Below are 18,786 nucleotides of genomic sequence, written 5' to 3' on the forward strand. Positions count from 1 at the left end.
GATATGGTTGAAGAGAAGCTTATACTAGGGTCACCCAGAAAGTAATGCATTATTTTTTTCCCTCAGCCTATAGTAATGGTACCATTGCGAAACTTTAGATATACATTATTTGAATTTTCAGGAGTGTGTGTGTAAATTTGCGTTTGTTCAGACAGATAGCGTAGCTGTAGCAGTATTTCAAAATGGAATCTGTAAGTGATGCATGTTACAAGCAGCGTGTCATTGAATTTCTCATGGCGGAGAAATAATGGGACATTCACAAATGTTTGTGTACAGTTTGTGTACAGAATCTACAGTCGGCAGAAGTACGGTTAGTCGCTGGGCATAGAGGGTGAGGCCATTAGAAGATGATTCAGTGCAGAAATGGCTTCGTGACTGTTGTGGTTGGCTCTCGCCCAGCTCCTGCCCCAAGGAATGTGGAGGTGGATGCAGGGGAAACATCAACATGTCATAGGCCTCTTTTATTGCCGACAGAGTCAGATAATGCAGTTTCCTCGGACGAAGAAGAAGGTTATCTTCGGTCAATTCAGATGAAGTGTTAGACCCACACACGCGCAGAATTATGCATCGAAGAGATCAATTGAAGAAATATTACAGGAGATAAGAGAGGCTCCAGTAATTAGAGCTGCTGATATAAATAGCAGCATGCTGGCTTGGCTGTTGTGGATTATCTGATCGTTGTTTCTTCAGGACCGTGCCTTGCTGTTTCCAGACTTTGTTAATTTTTCACGACTTTGAAACCAAAGCAGAGCAAAGTGTGGGGGTCTCACTTCATGGAAGAAGGAGGGCTGTGACATTCCTTCACAGCTGCTAGCTAAGTACTTAAGGACTGATTAAGGGGATTGTACAGACTACCAGTTTGTTTTGGGAGGAGTGCTCTTTGCAATACAAAAAGGGTGCTTTGTTTCTTTTGAATTTTTGTGATAAAGAACATTGTTTTTGAACTTTCAAGTGTGTGTGTGTGTGTGTGTGTGTGTGTGTCTGAAATTTGTACCCTTGAATTTTTGGGAGACTCATACCATAGAGCCCGGCAGAACAGTGACCAGAACAAGGATTGGTACCAACAGGGCATAATTGCCCTTGTGTCTCGCTGGACGAAAGCCATAGAATGGGATGGAGATTACATGGAAGAAAGAATGTAAAAGAAACATTCTTTCTTGTGTGTAAGTTTCATTGTGCTCAATAAATAATTGTTGAAGAAAAAAAATGCAGTGCATTACTTTCTGGGCGACCCTTGTATATATTGTGCACTTTATCTGTAGAATTAGATGTACAGCTGCCATTAAGTTCAGGAATTCTGAATTATTTAAATCTACTTCTCAGCCCATAGTTCTCCCCCAATAAAGGCAATTCTAAGTGAGTTCAAAAAATAAGTCCTGTTCACTTACGTTAATTTGTAGAATGAATAAAATAAATCTTAGAATTTCTAATAAGACTTTACACATTAACTAAACACATTTACTAAAAAAAAGAAAATAACAACTGCAGGAATTTAGGGTTCAAACTTTAAAGCTTGCCACTTCTTTCAAGATTTGCAAAACTAACTGATACAACTAAGAGAGAAAATATTTGTCTTGGTATCTAACTGATTCTAAAAAATATTTGCCTTGGTCAGGGATCGACAAACCCAGGCGCCTGGTCGCCAGTGGCGCCTAGAAAATGTTGTCTGGCGCCTAGAAAATGTTGCCTGCTGTACTGTATGTATACAGCAGTGTTTTTCAACCGGTGCCGCGAGGTGGCTCCTGCAAGTGGGAGCTCCAGGGCTGAGGCTTCAGCCCTGGAGCTCCCACTTGCAGAAGCCGCCCCCCGGCTATTGCCCGCCGCCGCCGCCGCTACTCGCGCACCCGAAAATACCCCCCCTGCGTGCCCTTTTCCATGGGCGCGCAGTCCCCATTCCCCTGCCTGCCTGGGGGGGGGGCGGGGAGGCGCCGGCAGTAGAAGGCGCTGCCCCCGCCCGCCCGATCCGCTCCCTCTCCTCCTCTTCCGCTGAAAGAAACGCGCGGAAGCTGCCTGCTTGAGCCTCGCGTTGCTCCACCCCGCTTCATCCTGCTTGTCATCCTCCGTTGCCAGGAAAGCCGGGTTTGTTTTCCGTGAAAGCAGCGCGCCTTTTAACACGCTGCTTTCCTGCACCAGCGACGTTTGGCTGCCGGGGGGGGGGGGCGGGGAGGAGAAAATCCTCCCCCCCAGGAGCAGCAAAAGCCTAAGCGGCGGGGTGCGCCGTTTGCCTTCCGGCTCAGTCGCAGAGGCTTTTGCTGCTTGTGGAGGGGGGGGGTTGGCGGTGCCGATGCCAAATGCTTTCCCTCCGCGGTGGGGGGTGCAGGGCAGGCGCAGTCAGCCCCAGGAGACAAAGATGGAATGAGAGAAAGGAAAGAGAGAGAAAGGGAGGGAGGGAGAGAAAGAAAAAGTGAGAGATAGAAAGGAGAGAGAGAAAGGGAATGAGAGAAAGGAAAGAGAGAGAAAGAGAGGGGGAGAAGGAAAGAGTGAGAGATAGAAAGGATAGAGAGAAAGAGGGAATGGAAAGAGAGAGAAAGGGAGGGAGAGAAGGAAAGAGTGAGAGATAGAAAGGATAGAGAGAAAGAGGGAATGAGAGAAAGGAAAGAGAGAGAGAGAAAATAAGAGAGAGAGAGCAACAGAGAGAGAAAGAACAAGAGAGAGAAAGCATGAGAGAGAGAAAGAACAAGAGAGAGAGAGAGAAAATAAGAGAACAAGAGAGAGAAAAAGATAGCAAGAGAGAGAGAAAGCAAGACAGATAGGGAGAGGAAAGGAGAGTGAGAGAAATGAGAACAAAAAGGGGAGAAAAAAGGAGAAATGAGAAAATGATTGAGGCAGAGAATGAGAGGAGAGTGAAACAAAAGAGAGAGAGAGGTGATTCTTGAAGCATATGGTAAAAAGCATCCAAATAATAAGAAACCCCCCCCCCAGCCCACACCTGTTTTTGAAAAGGATAAAAGAGAAAAAAAAACCCAGCCCTCAACTGGTTTTGGAAATGGTTGGAGTGTGTATACATACACACACATAAGGGGGGGAGAGAGACAGGGATGGAAAAAGAGGAGAAGTGAGAGGGAGAAGGAATGAGGGAAAAAGGGAGGAAGAGAGAGAAATGAGAAACATGAGAGAGAAAAGGGGGAAAGACAGGAGAAGTACCCAGAAATGAGACAGTGGTATAAATTTCAGGAGGGATGATTGATGATTGACTGTATTTATAAGGGGATGTTACATGGGATTGTATATATGAGGGGGTTATTTATGTATGTATGTATGTATGTATGTATGTATGTATGTATGTATGTATTTATTTATTTATTTATTTATTTATTTATTTATTAGATTTGTGTCATTTTGGTTGGTGGTGTGCCCCAGGATTTTGTAAATGTAAAAAATGTGCCGCGGCTCAAAAAAGGTTGAAAATCACTGGTATACAGTATATTTTTCCCGCCTTGTGTTTACGCCCAGAAATGGTACATCTTGGCTTCCGTAGCTCCGCCCATCAACCTCGGAGCGAGCTGCTTTCCCAGCGTCCCCTGCGCTTGCGTGCGTCTCTCCCTCCCCCCCTTGCCTCCATTCCGCCTCCTACTCGAACCCCTTCACTCCCCCCCACCGCACACAGACGCTCCGATCTTGGCCGCTCACCCGCCTTCGGAGAGAAGCGGAAGCCCCTCCCCTCCCGGCGTGAGGTTTTGTTCATTCCTCCTCCGGCCGCGTGCGCGGTGACTTCCGACCAGTAACCCCTCCTCCCCCCTCCCCCCCTCACCCGCGTCCCCGGCCCGGTCTCCCTTTCCTTCTTCTCTGTTTCGGTTTCTGACTAACGGTCTCCCCTCGGATCCCGACGGGAGTACAGCAGAGCCGGCTCGGCGGAGCCAGGCCTGCGCCGGGGGGGAGGGGGTGAAAGCGATGTCAGGTGGAGACTCGGCAGCTGCCGCGGCCTCCCCTCAGCCGTTGCCCTTCTCGCTGCCCAAGCCTCCCCCCCTGATGCAACTGAACCCCGGCGAAGGCGTGCGTCCTGTGGGACCTCCCGGGCCGGAACAGTCGCCGAAAAGCGCTCGCATGGGTGGCCGGCCGGACTGGCCTGCTGGGAAACCCGTCAGTCTTCTGGCGCCTCTCCTTCCGCCGCGCGGGGAACCCGAACCGCTCCTTCCCTTCGGGCCAGTAATCTCAACCACACCGGACTACGGTGTGGTTGAGATTACTGCATTGGCTCATCATTTTCGTAAACAGCTATCTCCACCTGAAAGTGATGACCAATGCATTCACTCACTCCTCAATGAGTGGTATGAGTTTAAGGTCCTTGGAAAAGGAAAGAAACTGTGTGAGCTTCTGGATTTGGCACTCTCCAACACCGAGAGATTTCCAGTTCTGGGAAACCTGTTGTCGATTGTAGCGGTGCTCCCTGTCTCAACCTCATGTTGTGAAAGAGGATTTAGTTTGATGAACATGGTCAAAAATAAATTCAGATCAAGGATGCAAGAAGAAAGTTTAAGTGACTTGTTTATGATCACCATGAATGGGCCATCTGTGAAGGCGTTTGATCCTGCCAAGGCTGTGGACCACTGGTACTTCAGCTCTAAAATCACAAGGCATGTTCATGGCCACAAAACGCAAAGTGAAAAACACTAGAATGTTGCCTAAAATCTAAAATATCAAAATATAATATTTATTATCTTTAAAAGTAAAATGTTGTTTATAACGTTTGTAATGTTTTTTTTGTTAAATTAAAAACCAAGTTTGCTTAAAAAAAATTCTGGCTCCTAAATTTTTTGGCTGGCTCCTAGATTCTGAACAACTTTGTCGACCCCTGGCCTTGGTATCTATTCATAGTTATCTTAGAATCAATTGTCAGTTTTCATAGTAGTCAGCAAAATCACTTGTTTAAAAGAATTTGGATTTATAAACAGTGAAAAAAAATCTTATTTTTAAAAAAGTATTTATATTTTATTTTTTCCATTAATTGGTAATCTCTTGAAACTTTAAAGAGTGTTGTCTCCATTTTAAGGTGTGCTTTTTTGCATGTCTGAACTTTTAAGAAATACTTAAAATTGGAGAGATTGGTTTTCTATATTCTTGTCTACAATAGTTGGGATTTGTCTTCTGAACTAGTAGTTAAAAACTTTTGGGATCATTTTTCTGAAACCTGCAGTTACATATTTTTGAAACTGTTGTTTCAGAAGTCTTAAGCTACAAAATTATATGATGTAAGTAGCATTGATGAAGCTGTTGATAGAAAGCAGAACCAACACATTCTCTAAGATAACTGTAATTCCCTGTTATATGGTTTCCATGATTAGTGGTAATGGCATGTTTAGTTAGAAATCAAACTGTACAGTTGGACTCATCCTGGATAATGAATATCTTCCAATTATTTGTGAGTCTTGGGATTTCTAGTAAAATTTCAGGTATGCATGTTTAAGAAATTACCTTGTAAATACTGTTGAATTGAGATAAATATTTTCAATTAGCACAAAAGAGGATACTGCAAATTATGACATATTTAGTTACAGTTGAAGGGCAGCTTACATACATTGCATACATAACCATATAATTATATGCACAGCTGCTTACACTGATGATTCCACTCAGATGGGTAATGAAAAGTCTCAATAGGGAGAATATTTGTAGCTCAGGGTTGAAAGGAAAAGATTGCGAGCAACTGACTGAGCTCACCAAGGATTGCATAATATCAACACTTCAATGTGTTGATGAGCCCAACTTTAAACAATGGAGTCTAAAGCAGAATGGAGGGATAGCAGATATAAAATAATGGAAATTACTTTGGTAAAATAACAATTTTGAAATAAACAAAATAGCAAGCTTTTATTGGGTAGACCTTCTTTGAATAAATATTAATATAAGCTTGGATTTTAAATGTTTTTCAGCTTGTGATTATGCCAAAAAAGGTGTGCTTGAATATGCATTTTCAGCAGCCCAAATGAAATATGCAAACCTCTTTCTAATGAAGTTATACAGAAGATATCCTTTCATAGTAGCTTGGTAAAGAAGATTTTTTTTATCCCCATATAATTATATAGACTGACAACCTTATACCTCCACAGATATATGTATAAATCATCTATCCCAGTGGCTGGTTAGATCCCACAATGTCAGCCTTCTTCAGGTCCCGTCAGCCAATGTCACCTGGCAGGGCCTAAGGGAAGGACCTTCTCTGTGGCGGCTCCAGTCCTTTGGAGCTGACTCCCCTCCAGAGATTCGTAGTGCCCCCACTCTCCTGGCTTTTCAAAAAGTTTTGAAAATGCATCTTTGCCAGCAGGCCTGGAGCCCTTGAGCATGGATATTCTGCTTCGGCATGATTATGTTGGAATGAATCAGGTGGATTGGCTTTTAAATTGTTTAGGTTTTAGTCTTTGGGTTTACTTGGGTTTTTTTTTAATGTTGAATTGGCATTGATTTTATTATTTAAGCCGCCCTGAGTCCCCTAGAGAAGGACTGCCTAGAAATCCAGGTAAATAAAGTAAATGAATAAATAAATGATATGAGATTTAAATAGTAAAAGTTTTATCAATGATGCTGGAAGTTTTCAGAAAGCCTTGAGGATACATTTATAGGTAACTCTTAAGCTTTTTAAAAACATAATTTCCTGATTATTTCATGGTAGATTAATTTGCACAACCTGGAAGACCATGAAGAAATCAGTTACATTATTATTATTTAACATGTTAGAATTATTAGGAATATTTTCAAAATTTAAAAACTACAGGTTATATTTTCCAGAAGCTGATACATTTGCACAAAATTCTATATATAGATTTCCAAAGAGTAGTAATTGTTTTAGTCAAAAAGTTCTAGATTTAGTACATATCTTTTGGGGAAAAAAGAAAAAGAGTATCAAACTCTGGAAAGTTGCTGCTATTCACTGAAAAAAGTATCTGGATTATTGAAACATTTTTTGTAACTTGAATCATGAAGTCTATTTACCTGTCTACTATAGGCATATTCATGATTTCCTAGTTTACTGCCTTGAGGCTGCGGTTTTTTAATGTAATGGGTGATCATAATATGTTCTAAAATAGATTGAAGCCTAGAGGGAATTTTGACCTAGGGATAATTCTCACGCTTCACATCTTGTGTCAGAATAAAAACAAAATTGCCCATTTAGGGTGAGAATGCTGTTTAACAGGAAACTTAGTAAGTGTACTTGGATGACTACACTTACATAATTAGAATCACAGTACAGGTGGTATATGAGTAATAATCCTACAAAAGATTACTTTTTCTGTGTCATATTTTCTAAAGTATAGTAACAGTTTTTGTTGTATTACAAGATTTCATCCCACCTTCTGCATCTGCTGAGTTTTCTCTAATAGCTTATAAAGGTGAAAGATGTCATAATTACAATGGATTCTTAACTATGATACCAAAGTCTTCCTTTCAAGGTAGTTATATATGTGATTGAACACTAAGCATTTTTGCATTACTGTAGGACAGGGGTGTCAAACTCATGTTGTCACATGACATATTGGGATTTTATCTCCTTTGCTAAAATGGGGGTGAGACATGTAAGACATCTGGCCTGCGGACCACACGTTTTACACCCCTTTTGTAAGTTAATTATTTGAAATTGAATGTGGACAAATATAAACTAAATGATTAAGCTGCATTGGAAACTGGATAACTTTGAAACTTTGGTCTAATTACCATCATTACTATTTTTTAATTGGAAGACTTTGAATGCCTATGTAGTAATATTTGTGAAACCATAATTTATAATGACTACTGCTTACATACTTTCTGATTATGACTCTTGTAGCAATGTTGCATTATCCTGTTTGTGCCTCAAAATGTATCACATCCTTAAAAATGACAGAGGGGAGGGGAAGCATGGAAAGTCAACGCAGATAATTCTTGCTTACTGACTATCTTGTGCACCCACTGATTAAAATTACAATAGTGCTTAAAAAAACCTTGGCAACCAGTTCTCACATGTTAAGCAGTTGCAATGTCCTGCAGGCAAAAGATCACCATTGATATGCTTTACAACTGACTTATGACATTCAGAATTAATAAGGTAGTAAAATCATTTTTTGCTTACCAATTTAATATGCTTTTCTACTTAGCAACTGAGTAGTGCTTAATGGCTGAGTTACCAAACCCATTTATGGTTGCTAAGCGAAGACTACTTTCCTGTACGCACTCCAAATTGGATAACTGTTACTACCAACATATTGCGTTGCATATTGTGTTACATTATAGATTGTTGATTGAATCATTTTTATTCTTCCTTTAAGGGGTCTATCCATCGAGCTCTCTTTTTGCTTTCTCCTGTAGAGCATGCCCTGGGTGGAATATCTGAGAGATTGATGATCCCAGCACTGATCATCAGGAGTCATTGCATATTTATTCTGTTCTCTAGGCATAGTTCTTAACATCTGGGGAGAAACTTATTTTTCATGGGTAAGCTACCATGTGCCTTCTTCCATATTTGAAAGTTGATAGAGGGAATAACTATAGTTAGCCTTTTGGAAAATTATTATAGTGCTTGTTTATGTAATTCATACCTGTAATACTGTATTGGATACAATCAGCATAAGCTTTTATGCCAATTGAAAAAAAAAGGCCTTCTGAAACCATACAATTTTCTATTTAATAGTTGTGAGCTGTGAAAAATGTATTGCATCTACCGTATATCAGCAAAATTGCATTGCTATTTGCTATATTTCTGGACTCAGTTAGAAGTGGTAGAAAAATGAACAAAAATAAATGTTTCAAATGTATCTACAGGTAGTCCTCAACTTACAAGAGGTCATTTAGTGATCATTTGAAGCTAAAACAGCACTGAAAAAAGTGACATGACCATTTTTCACACACAGGACCATTGCAGCATCCACATGATTACATGATCTACATTGACAATATAGTTGTCAACCACATTGGTAACTGACTCACATTTGTGATGGTTGCAATATCTTGGAGTCATGTGATCCTCTTTTGAGAGTTTCTGCCAAGCAAAGTCAATGGGAAAGCCATTATATTAGTACATATTGCAGTACATACTGTGCTACTAATTTAAGAACTGCAGTGATTCACTTAACAAATGTGGCAAGAAAAGCTGTAAAATAAAGCAAAGCTCACTTAACAAATTTCTTGCTTAGAGACAATTTTGGCTCAATTGTGGTAGTAAATTAATGGCTACATCTATCCAATTGGTTGCTCTTTTAACTTGTGGCGAACAACACTTAATCTTAATCTTTTACTTCCTTGATGAATTCAATTTCTAGTCCTTGTTTTCCAGAAACAAGTCAGTCTATTTGTTGAGCATTGCTGAGGCATTTTAAATCTCCTCCAAATTACTAAAAGATGGTATAAAGTGGCCCTGTTTACTTTCAGGATGTCAGAAAAGTGTGAAAGATCTCACTGGTCCTGATTATGAACTGTGGGCTCCTGTGCTACAAAATGCAGGACAAAATATTTGGTGGAATTCTGGACTTTTTGCTAAGTCAATGCAATGTAATCCTAGATACACAGTACCTGCTATAAAAGTGGAAAAAATATTTCAATAATTAGTGAATCCTCCAAGCGGGTGGATTTCTCGATGGCTTTTAAAGGAATTCTTGTTTTCCTTTTGGAGAGAAATAGTTGTCAATTGTTGTTAGTAGAGTATGTTCCAATTTCTTAATGGCATCAGATTGAAATTATTTTTATTTCTAGTTTTATAGATTTATAATATGGCATTATTTAAAGAAAAATGAATGAAAGATGTGAACATAATTATTTAGGATAGTACATAATTGTAATGGTGTGTCAAAAGGACCTTCGGAGACAGGGCAAAGAGACATTGCCAAGGAAATGGTCAGATAACAGACAGCCTAGCTGAGAACTGGACAGTGGATGGGGTAAGAGGCTTAGAAATCACTCTAAGAAAGGTTGGGTTTTAAAAGAGTTGGGCATGGAAGGATTGTACTGTCAGACTTGTCAATGTAGTTTTACAATAAAATAGAATTAGCTCATCTGGTTGTGTTTCCTATCTAGTTAATCCTATGAGGCTGACATCTGTCTTATAAGTCAAGCAAACCCCACCCCTCCCTCAGCTCCTGTGCTGTCTCTTATCTGACCATTCCCGTGGTAATGTTTCTTTATCCAATCTTCCAAGGTCCTTCCGCATACTATTACAATAAGTCTGCATTGCAAACAAAAGGAGTGTGCCTTGTTTAAACAAAGGAGTATGGTCATAACATCATTCTGTAACATAAAGTGACAATTAAGGAATGCATCCTCCAAGGCAAAAACTCATAATGACTTTTGAACCAGATTTTCAGTTGTGCACAACAGAGGAATTTTAAATAACCCCAGGAATTCTAGTCGCCTTGACCTCAGCTGTAACACTTAGCAAAAATAGAGTTTCAAAGTGTTCCATAGAATTCAAAGAGACATGTTGATGTCATTTGGGTAGTTCAAACTGAGTAGTGGAGAAACAATGGAGTGGCTGAATTTAAAACCTGCTGTTTTACAAATTGGAATAAGAGAGAGGAAACCTGGTATCCTCCTTCTTCAGTGTTTTGAATTTCATGTCCTAAGATTCCTAACTACCTATGGCTAATAACAAGGAATTGTAGAAGATTCTTTGGATAGTGGAGACCAGAATGAGGTTTTCATGAGGAAGGAATTGCAATATTTGTTGTGTTATTACTTACACTGCTGCACCGTTTATTTTTTGAAATGCAACCTTTTAGTTAATTTTTATGTATTATGGGTTCTTCTTTCTTTATATGTCCTGTTGATGAATCTTTGAAAGTTAAAAAAATGAAGTACAACATGTAAATGATCTAGCTTGCCTATTGATGATATATACTGCCTGGTGCAAAAAGAAAAAGCATAATTCCAATAAAACATAAGGTTGTGAAATCAATGTAAATAATAATAAGCATATCCAACTTAATTTAGAGTCCCTCTGGAGTTGGCAGCATACAAATCCGAATGAATGAATGAATGAATGAAAGAAAGAAAGAAAGAAAGAAAGAAAGAAAGAAAGAAAGAAACAGTGCAACTGGCATCATGGTTTCATCTCAGTGTATTTGGATTGAGATTGGGCCAATAGTAAAATCTGTTACAAGACAAAAACATTATTTGATTTCAGAATCATCAAATTCAGTCCCTGGTATCTCCAGATAAAACAGGAACAGAGCTGCTGCCTGTACTGATTAGGTGGATCAAAAATCTGATTGTAAGCCCCAATGAAGAATCTCATTACCAATAGTCACATTTTATGAACAATTGTCATAAATATATACCTCTACGTGGTTCAGTCTTAAATCTTTTTTGAACAATTTTATTAAATTAAATATAAAAGAACAATGGGAAAAATTGTGGGGAGGGAATGAAAAAGGGGAATACAAAAAATATAAAAAGTTACAAGAAAAATGGGGAATTGTATCATGATTTTCTTCAGGACAGACACAAATATATAGTACCTCTTATTCTAAGTTAAAAAGAAAGCAAAAACATCATGCAAAACATACAAATTAATCAAAATAACAATATATATATATATATATATATATATATATATATATATATATATATATATATATATATATATATATAATAAAAACCCTCCTACTGTAAGTTTAAACCTACATTTAAAGTACAGTATAGGCTTAAAGAATATAAGTCTAATAAGAATAAACATACCCAATATAAATCATAACAAGTCAAATAATTGAGTCCTAAAATCATATTTTCATTTTTATCTTTCTCAAGCAAAAAAAATCCAAAAATGGTCTCAATAGAAACAAAGCTATTTTCTGAATCCTTGTTTTTCAACATTTTTTTTCATGAAGAGGTGAAAGGAATGGTTATTAGATTTATAAAGGATACAAAATTGTATAATACAGTGATCCCCCGGTTATTGCGTCCCCGACCATTGCGAACAGGGTAATTTGCGATTTTTCAACCCGGAAGTCAAAACACCATCTACGCATGCGTGCCCTTTTTTTAATGGCACGCATGCGTAGATGGCGCCCGGCAGATCAGCTGCTGGGCGGCTTCCCTGGGTCTTCCCCCTCTTGCTGGCGGGAGGGCGAGCAGCGGGCATCAGCAAGGAGTTTCCCCACCGCCCACGCAAACTCCTCGCTGCCGCCTGCCCTTCGCCCGCCCACACCGTTCATTCTCGCTGCTTTGGAGCTGAGTCCTGAAGCGAATTCGCTTCAGGACTCAGCTCGAAAGCGGCGAGAGTGAGCGCGGACAAGCCGTTCGCTGGCGCTAGCTCTCGCCGCTTTGGAGCTGAGTCCTGAAGCGAATTCGCTTCAGGACTCAGCTCCAAAGCGGCGAGAGCAAGCGCGGACAAGCCGTTCGCTGGCACTAGCTCTCGCCGCTTTGGAGCTGAGTCCTGAAGCGAATTCGCTTCAGGACTCAGCTCCAAAGCGGCGAGAGTGAGCGCGGACAAGCCGTTCGCTGGCACTAGCTCTCGCCGCTTTGGAGCTGAGTCCTGAAGCGAATTCGCTTCAGGACTCAGCTCCAAAGCGGCGAGAGTGAGCGCGGACAAGCCGGCATGGGGGGCTTGCCAGCACCCCCCGGACCTCCAACCCAGGTTTGGGGGGCTGCTAGGAAGCCCCCCATGCCGGCGGCGACGTTTTAAAACAGCCGCGCCGCCCCCAATCTTCGGCTCCTCGCTAGCGCTGCGGAAGTTAAAAACACCATCTGCACACGCGCACATGGTGTTTTTACTTCCGCAGCGCTACTTCGCGAAAACCCGCTCGTTGCGGGGGGTCCTGGAACGGAACCCTCGCAACGAGCGGGGGATCACTGTATATCAAGAAACAGAAATACAATCCAAAACAATGTTGATACTTTTTGTAAAATGGTGACAGTAACAATTAAATTTAGTATGAACAAATGAAGGTTGTACTTAAACTGAAGTTAAATACAGAGATAGGATGCATGGTAGTAGGACATGAAAAGAATCATAGAACTGTAGTTGATCACAAACTAAATATGAATAAATGAAGCATAATTTCAGAATTATGGGAATGATACTGGTTGTTCCACAGTGGTATTCTGTTTATCAAACATTGGATTTAGCTTTGGGAAAGAATTTAGGTAACGCTGAACACATGCAGAAAATGGCAAAAAAGATGTTCAGATATAAAGAAAAATTGAAGGCACTAGGAATGTTTAGCCTTGAGAAGGGAAACAGAGTGGAAATAGTCAGCTGGGTCTAGTGGTTAAGGGACCACACACTGAAATCAGACATTCTTAGTCATGAAAATCAGCTGGATGATGTTAGTTAGGCCAGTCCATTTCATCTTTCTCAGCAAAACTCAGGGTTGAGGTGTTTGGGATATTTTCACTGCTTTGAACAAAATAATATAGGCATAATTAAAATAAATAAATGAATGGGTCCTTTGTGCTCTCTGAGCTTAATTGTTTTCTAGCAGACATTTCATAAATTATTTTAAATTCATTTAAATGTAGATTAATAAATAAATGCAGGTAGTGCTTGTATTCCAACCACTCATTTAGTGACTAAAGTTTCAATGGTACTGGAAAAAATGAAGCCAGAATTTTTTCTATTAGGGATTTTTTAACAAAGTACAGTGGTACAGGGTCCGTTTCAAAAGTAATGCAATTAATTTTTTTTAAAGTAATTTACTGAACAGATTTGCACGAATGCTTAAAATTCTTCAAAGTACTGTCCTTGGGCCTCTACACATTTTTTCTGCCATGACCAGTTCGTGCCCTGGAAGGTGTCTTCAGGGATCTCTCAAAAGGCCTTCGTCAGACTTATTGGATCTCTTCTATGGACGAAAAATGGGTTCCTTTCAGGACTGCCTTAATCTGAGGGAACAAAAAGAAGTCTGCTAGAGCGATGTCAGGACTATGGGGTGGGCAGCGTTGGGCTCTGGTGTTAGGCCAGGAACTCGCAGACTTGTAGCGCGTTGTGGCAAGGAGCACTGTCGTGATGGACTTGCCAGCTAGCGAAGATGTCTTTTCTCGTCCTGACCCTTTTTCGGAGTCTTTCCAGCACATCCACATAGTAGGCAGCATTAACTGTCTGTCCTTGAGGAACAAACTCCTTATGGACCACTCCTTTACTGTCGAAAATGACAATGAGGATTGTTTTCACTTTTGATTTGCTCATTCTTGCCTTTTTGGCTTGGAGGACTGGTTGGTGTGCCATTCACATCTTTGGTGCTGTTTCTGGGTTGTATTCAAAAACCCAGGTTTCATCACCAGTGATGACGTTGTCCAAATAATCAGGTTCAGTTTCTATATGTTGCAAAAGTTCACTTGAAATTTCTGCTTGGTTGGTCTTTTGGTCGTCTGACAACACCATGGGCATGAGCTTGGCGCACACTTTCCTCATCGCTAAATTTTCAGTAGCAATGCGAAACACAACAGTAGATGACAAGTTCAGTTCATTGGCAACCATCTTGATACTCAATAGACAGTCAGAGTCCAACAATTGTCAAACACGAGCCACATTGTTGTTGGTTTTGCTGGTTGATGACCACCCAGAGCATTGTTCATTGTGAATCTTTTCTGACCCTCCTTAAAGGCCTTAACCACCTCAAAACATGTGAGTAGGACAGAGCAGAGTCCCCGTAAGCTTCACAAATCATTTTGTTAGTCTCAAGAGATTTTAAAAAGTGATTTATTACCATCTTTCACACTTATGGCTGTTGCGGCATCACCGTGGTCATGTGACCAAAATTCAGAGGTTTGGCAACTGGTTTACTTTTATGTCCTAGGGTCATGTATTCATCTATTTCAGGTTGTCAAACTTGCAGGCCCTGGGCTGGATACGTCACACACTGGCCACGTCTACCTCCATTATAGGAAAGGGAGGAAGTTGCAATTCATCATGTGACAACGTGTTGTTGCTAGTTTGACAACCCTGATCTATTGCAATCTTTTGACAAGGAAAGTCAATAGATTCACTTAGCTACCTTGTTTTTAATTTAACTGCAGTGATTCATCTAACAATAGTGGCAAAAAAGTTTGTAAAATGGAACAAAACTGACTTGCTAAGGAAAGCAAATTGAGCAAACATAATTATGGTCTTAAGTCTACCTGTAAGATATCATGGTGCTCTTTAGATAACTTGAAAGAATGGTTACATAGAAAAAGGTCAAGAATAATTTTTTTCTTTTGGTGTAGCTTTAAAAAAAACAAGGCAGCTAATGAAATGTCCTTTGGTTAAATATTTAGGGTGGATTTCTCTCATCACTGGATGGGTTTAAGCAAAGGCTAGAGAAGACCAATAGTTTAAATATTGTGGCTTGATTATTTGTTTACTCTAAAAATAACTGTTCCTAGTCAGCTGAGTTATGAAAATAAAAGTTTATTGCTTTAAGTGAACTTTAGAAAGTAACAGTGAATTCTAGTTTACAGCCAATTTATCAATTTCAGGAAGTTAAAGATGTGTGGACTTCACTTCCCAGAATTTCCCAACCAGCATAAATTCTGGAACATGAATTTCACACATTTCAAAGTTCCCAAAGTTGAACGTAACTTTGCTGGAAATAATTGATTTTTTCCCCCCAACCTTGCACTTTCCAGAAGAGTTGAATTGCAGTTCCCATATTTCCCTGAGAGTGTGGATAGTATGGATCCTACTGTATTCAGGTAAATCTGCATAGAAGCAGATTATGAAAAAATGCTAGTTAGATATATTTTCCACCGTCTGTGATAATCTATAATCATGTTTATGGCTTCTTGCACCTTTTTTTTCTTGACACATGCAGATAATATTTTGCTAGTTACAAATAATAACTGTATTCTGAGTATTTAACATTCTCCCCCCAAGTTTGCAGCATTTGGCATCTGGGAAATAAACTTTAAGAAGCTGCTTTGTACATTATTCTGTTACGTCAGAGTTGTGTATAAATTTAGATGCTGTACAAATGAATGTGAGAAATAATTTGCATGCATCTTTTTTGAAGTGAATTTACCCCCAACTATTAAAACAGTTCTTATGCAATTTATTGACTTTAATCTAGATAATGAACTTGAGTTTCTTGCTATTACCTACACAGCTGCTACTCTTCATTTTTTTATTAACAAAAGTGCATTATGTTCTTACATTTTAGTATAGTTGACAACAATCTTGGCTTATCAACTAAAGAAAAAACTGCTGTCAGAATTCCTGAAAGCATAATGTAACTGTCATTAGCCTCCTACACAAGCTTTTCAAAGAGACCTTGTTTGCTAGAAGGAGATGGGGATGCGTTGAATTTGTAAAGTGTGGTTATAGCAACGTTTTTAAAAAGCTTTCGTTGTATGATACATGTTTATTTTAAGAATGGTCCCACATGTTTAAAATTTTCTACTTAGTAATATTTTTCCAGAAAATATTTCCCCCTTTTTTGCAGGGACATATTAAGAACGTAGGTGTTAGTGTTATTTAATGAAAACTATTGCAAGATAATGTGTAGGGTTTTGTGAACTCTTGAAGTTCTGTTTTTGAAGTAGTCCTTATGGGCAATATTGTAGAAAATTTTATTTTTAAACAATTTCATTATTTCCTGTTTAATGTGCTTTGTCTTTTAAAAATGGTAATACATTTTTCCTCTGATTAGTTCTGTTCACAACAGAAAGCAAGCCTAGGGATGTCTGCTATACTCAATTACTGTGCTTTGTTTGCAGTGATGTCATAATTATTTTTAAAATTAATGCAAGCATTAACATACATTAATGCACATTAAATCACTATTGAGGATCAGTAACTACCATTCTGGTCCAGTGCTTCTAGCGTGACCTGTTTTTTTACAAAGGCACTTTTTATATGCGAGTTGTGTTATTGCACTTACACAAACATGCAACATTAAATACATTTGAAGGATAAAATTAGTATTATAGGTAGTTCTTCTCTCATGACAACAATGGAGACTGGCATGTCAATCATTAAGTTGTGATGGTTGTAAATCAACTACGACGCCCAATTATATGTTTTTTATGGCAATCATTAAGAGAATGTCATAAATCTGAATCACATTGTTGTTAAGTGAATCGCAAGGTTGTAAGTGCGAGCCTATTCTCCTAAAAGTGTGTGGGTTTTTTTGCCAAAACCCAATAAAAATGTTGCAAATCACAGTTATATGACTGCATTCAGTCATAAATTTCAGTCTTGTGACCATGGGAAGAGAAAGCATCATTTTACAATGGCTAGTAGTATTTTATGGGTTGTAAAGCACCTGTTCTGAGGCAGTTGTTATCTCCAAACAGTCATTAAACAACTGGTCTTAAGTCAAAGACTACCAGTAGAGTTCTCCCCCACTTATATTACAGTAATATGCAATTAAATCAATAATGTTGAAATTAGAAACTGTGACTTGAATAATGGAAGTATGGAATCTTATTTCAGCATATAGCTCTACATCCTAATGTAGACCATTATTTTTATAATACAGTGTTCCCTCGCTTTTCGCGCGGGATGCGTTCCGAGACCGCCCGCGAAAGTTGAATTTCCGCGAAGTAGAGATGCAGAAGTAAATACACTATTTTTAGCTATGAACAGTATCACAAGCCTCCCCTTAACACTTTAAACCCCTAAATTGCAATTTTCCATTCCCTTAGCAACCATTTAGATTATTACTCACCATGTTTATTTATTAAAGTTTATTAAAAAAAATATTTATTAAAGGCAGACGAAAGTTTGGTGATGACATATGATGTCATCGGGTGGGAAAAACCGTGGTATAGGGAAAAACCCCGCAAAGTATTTTTTAATTAATATTTTTGAAAAACCGTGGTATAGACTTTCCGCGAAGTTCGAACCCGCGAAAATTGAGGGAACACTGTATATATATAAATATCTTCTATAGGTTGCTCTGCATTGATTTCCATTTGTCCTACATCAGGAAGGCCAAATCGTGACATAATGCAATGTTTTTTGCCTTTGCGGAGCTGGGGTGGGCATGGCCTATATGTGATGTATCCGGCCCATGGGATGCCAGTTTAACAGGCCTGGTCTATATGCTCAAACAATTCATAACTGTCTGATGTGTATTTAGCTCTGTCTAATAGGCAATGACTGGAAACTGACAGGAATAACTTCAGCTTTCTACAACCTTTTCCATCCTGTAAGGATGCTACCACACTTTGATGTTCTTCTATCTCAAAAGTAGGTGAAGAAATGGATGAAAAACCATCACCCATTCCCACTTTTATGAATGCTCTATTTATCCCACATATAGGTAGTCCTTGCTTAACAATTAGGATTGGCACTAGCAGTTCCATTATTAAGCAATGCAGTCATTTTGCTTAAACATCACTGCTATGTTCATGAGAGGACTAGTTATAAAGTTATATTTTCAGGGGCATCATAAGTTTGGTGGCTAAACAGCACAATTGTTAAGTCAAAATTACTTGTAAATTTGCTTGTGTTAAGGTGGCCAAAATATTTCTTACTGGTTTTTTTTTTTTGGTTGTTAAAAACTCTCAAAAAATAATTGGTGTGTGGCCTTTAAGTGGCTGGTAAATTTTATTGACAAGTATTTTAATTATTTATATATTTACTATAATAAGTATTTTACCTCTGTTTCTTTTCAGTAGCAATGCAGCAAGTTTTGGATAATCTTACTGATTTACCCTCATCATCTGGAGCTGAAGAAATAGACCTTATTTTCTTGAAAGGAATTATGGAGAATCCTATTGTAAAATCACTTGCTAAGGTATGAAATTTTTATTTATGATAGTAATTTCCAAACAGTCAATGCACTTTCTCATGTGCATTGGAAAGCCCTGTTGTATCATGAAATAGTTTTCTATGAAATAGTTTTCAAGAAGAGGGTAAGCTGTGGGGGACTTCAGAACATCCCAAGTGTACTACTGTAAATA

The 18,786-nt window shown here is 39.1% G+C and overlaps 1 protein-coding gene across 10 annotated transcripts in view; it reads left to right on the forward strand.

The window, feature by feature from the left end:
* Nucleotides 1-18,786, forward strand: part of PALS2 (protein associated with LIN7 2, MAGUK p55 family member) — a 68,875-nt gene that overhangs the window by 19,104 nt on the left and 30,985 nt on the right. For 4 of the 10 annotated variants that reach the window (XM_070729058.1, XM_070729055.1, XM_070729061.1 and 1 more), the window contains exon 2: nucleotides 18,502-18,620. In XM_070729058.1, coding sequence (XP_070585159.1) covers nucleotides 18,504-18,620 — 117 coding nt within the window. In that variant the 5' untranslated portion in view covers nucleotides 18,502-18,503. Of the gene's footprint in view, nucleotides 1-8,338; nucleotides 8,404-18,498; nucleotides 18,621-18,786 lie in introns of those variants that run through there. The other 6 variants (XM_070729057.1, XM_070729056.1, XM_070729060.1 and 3 more) reach the window with 3 other exon arrangements.

The sequence above is a fragment of the Erythrolamprus reginae genome, chromosome Z, assembly GCF_031021105.1.
Source record: "Erythrolamprus reginae isolate rEryReg1 chromosome Z, rEryReg1.hap1, whole genome shotgun sequence".
In the NCBI taxonomy this organism is placed as follows: Eukaryota; Metazoa; Chordata; class Lepidosauria; order Squamata; family Dipsadidae; genus Erythrolamprus; species Erythrolamprus reginae.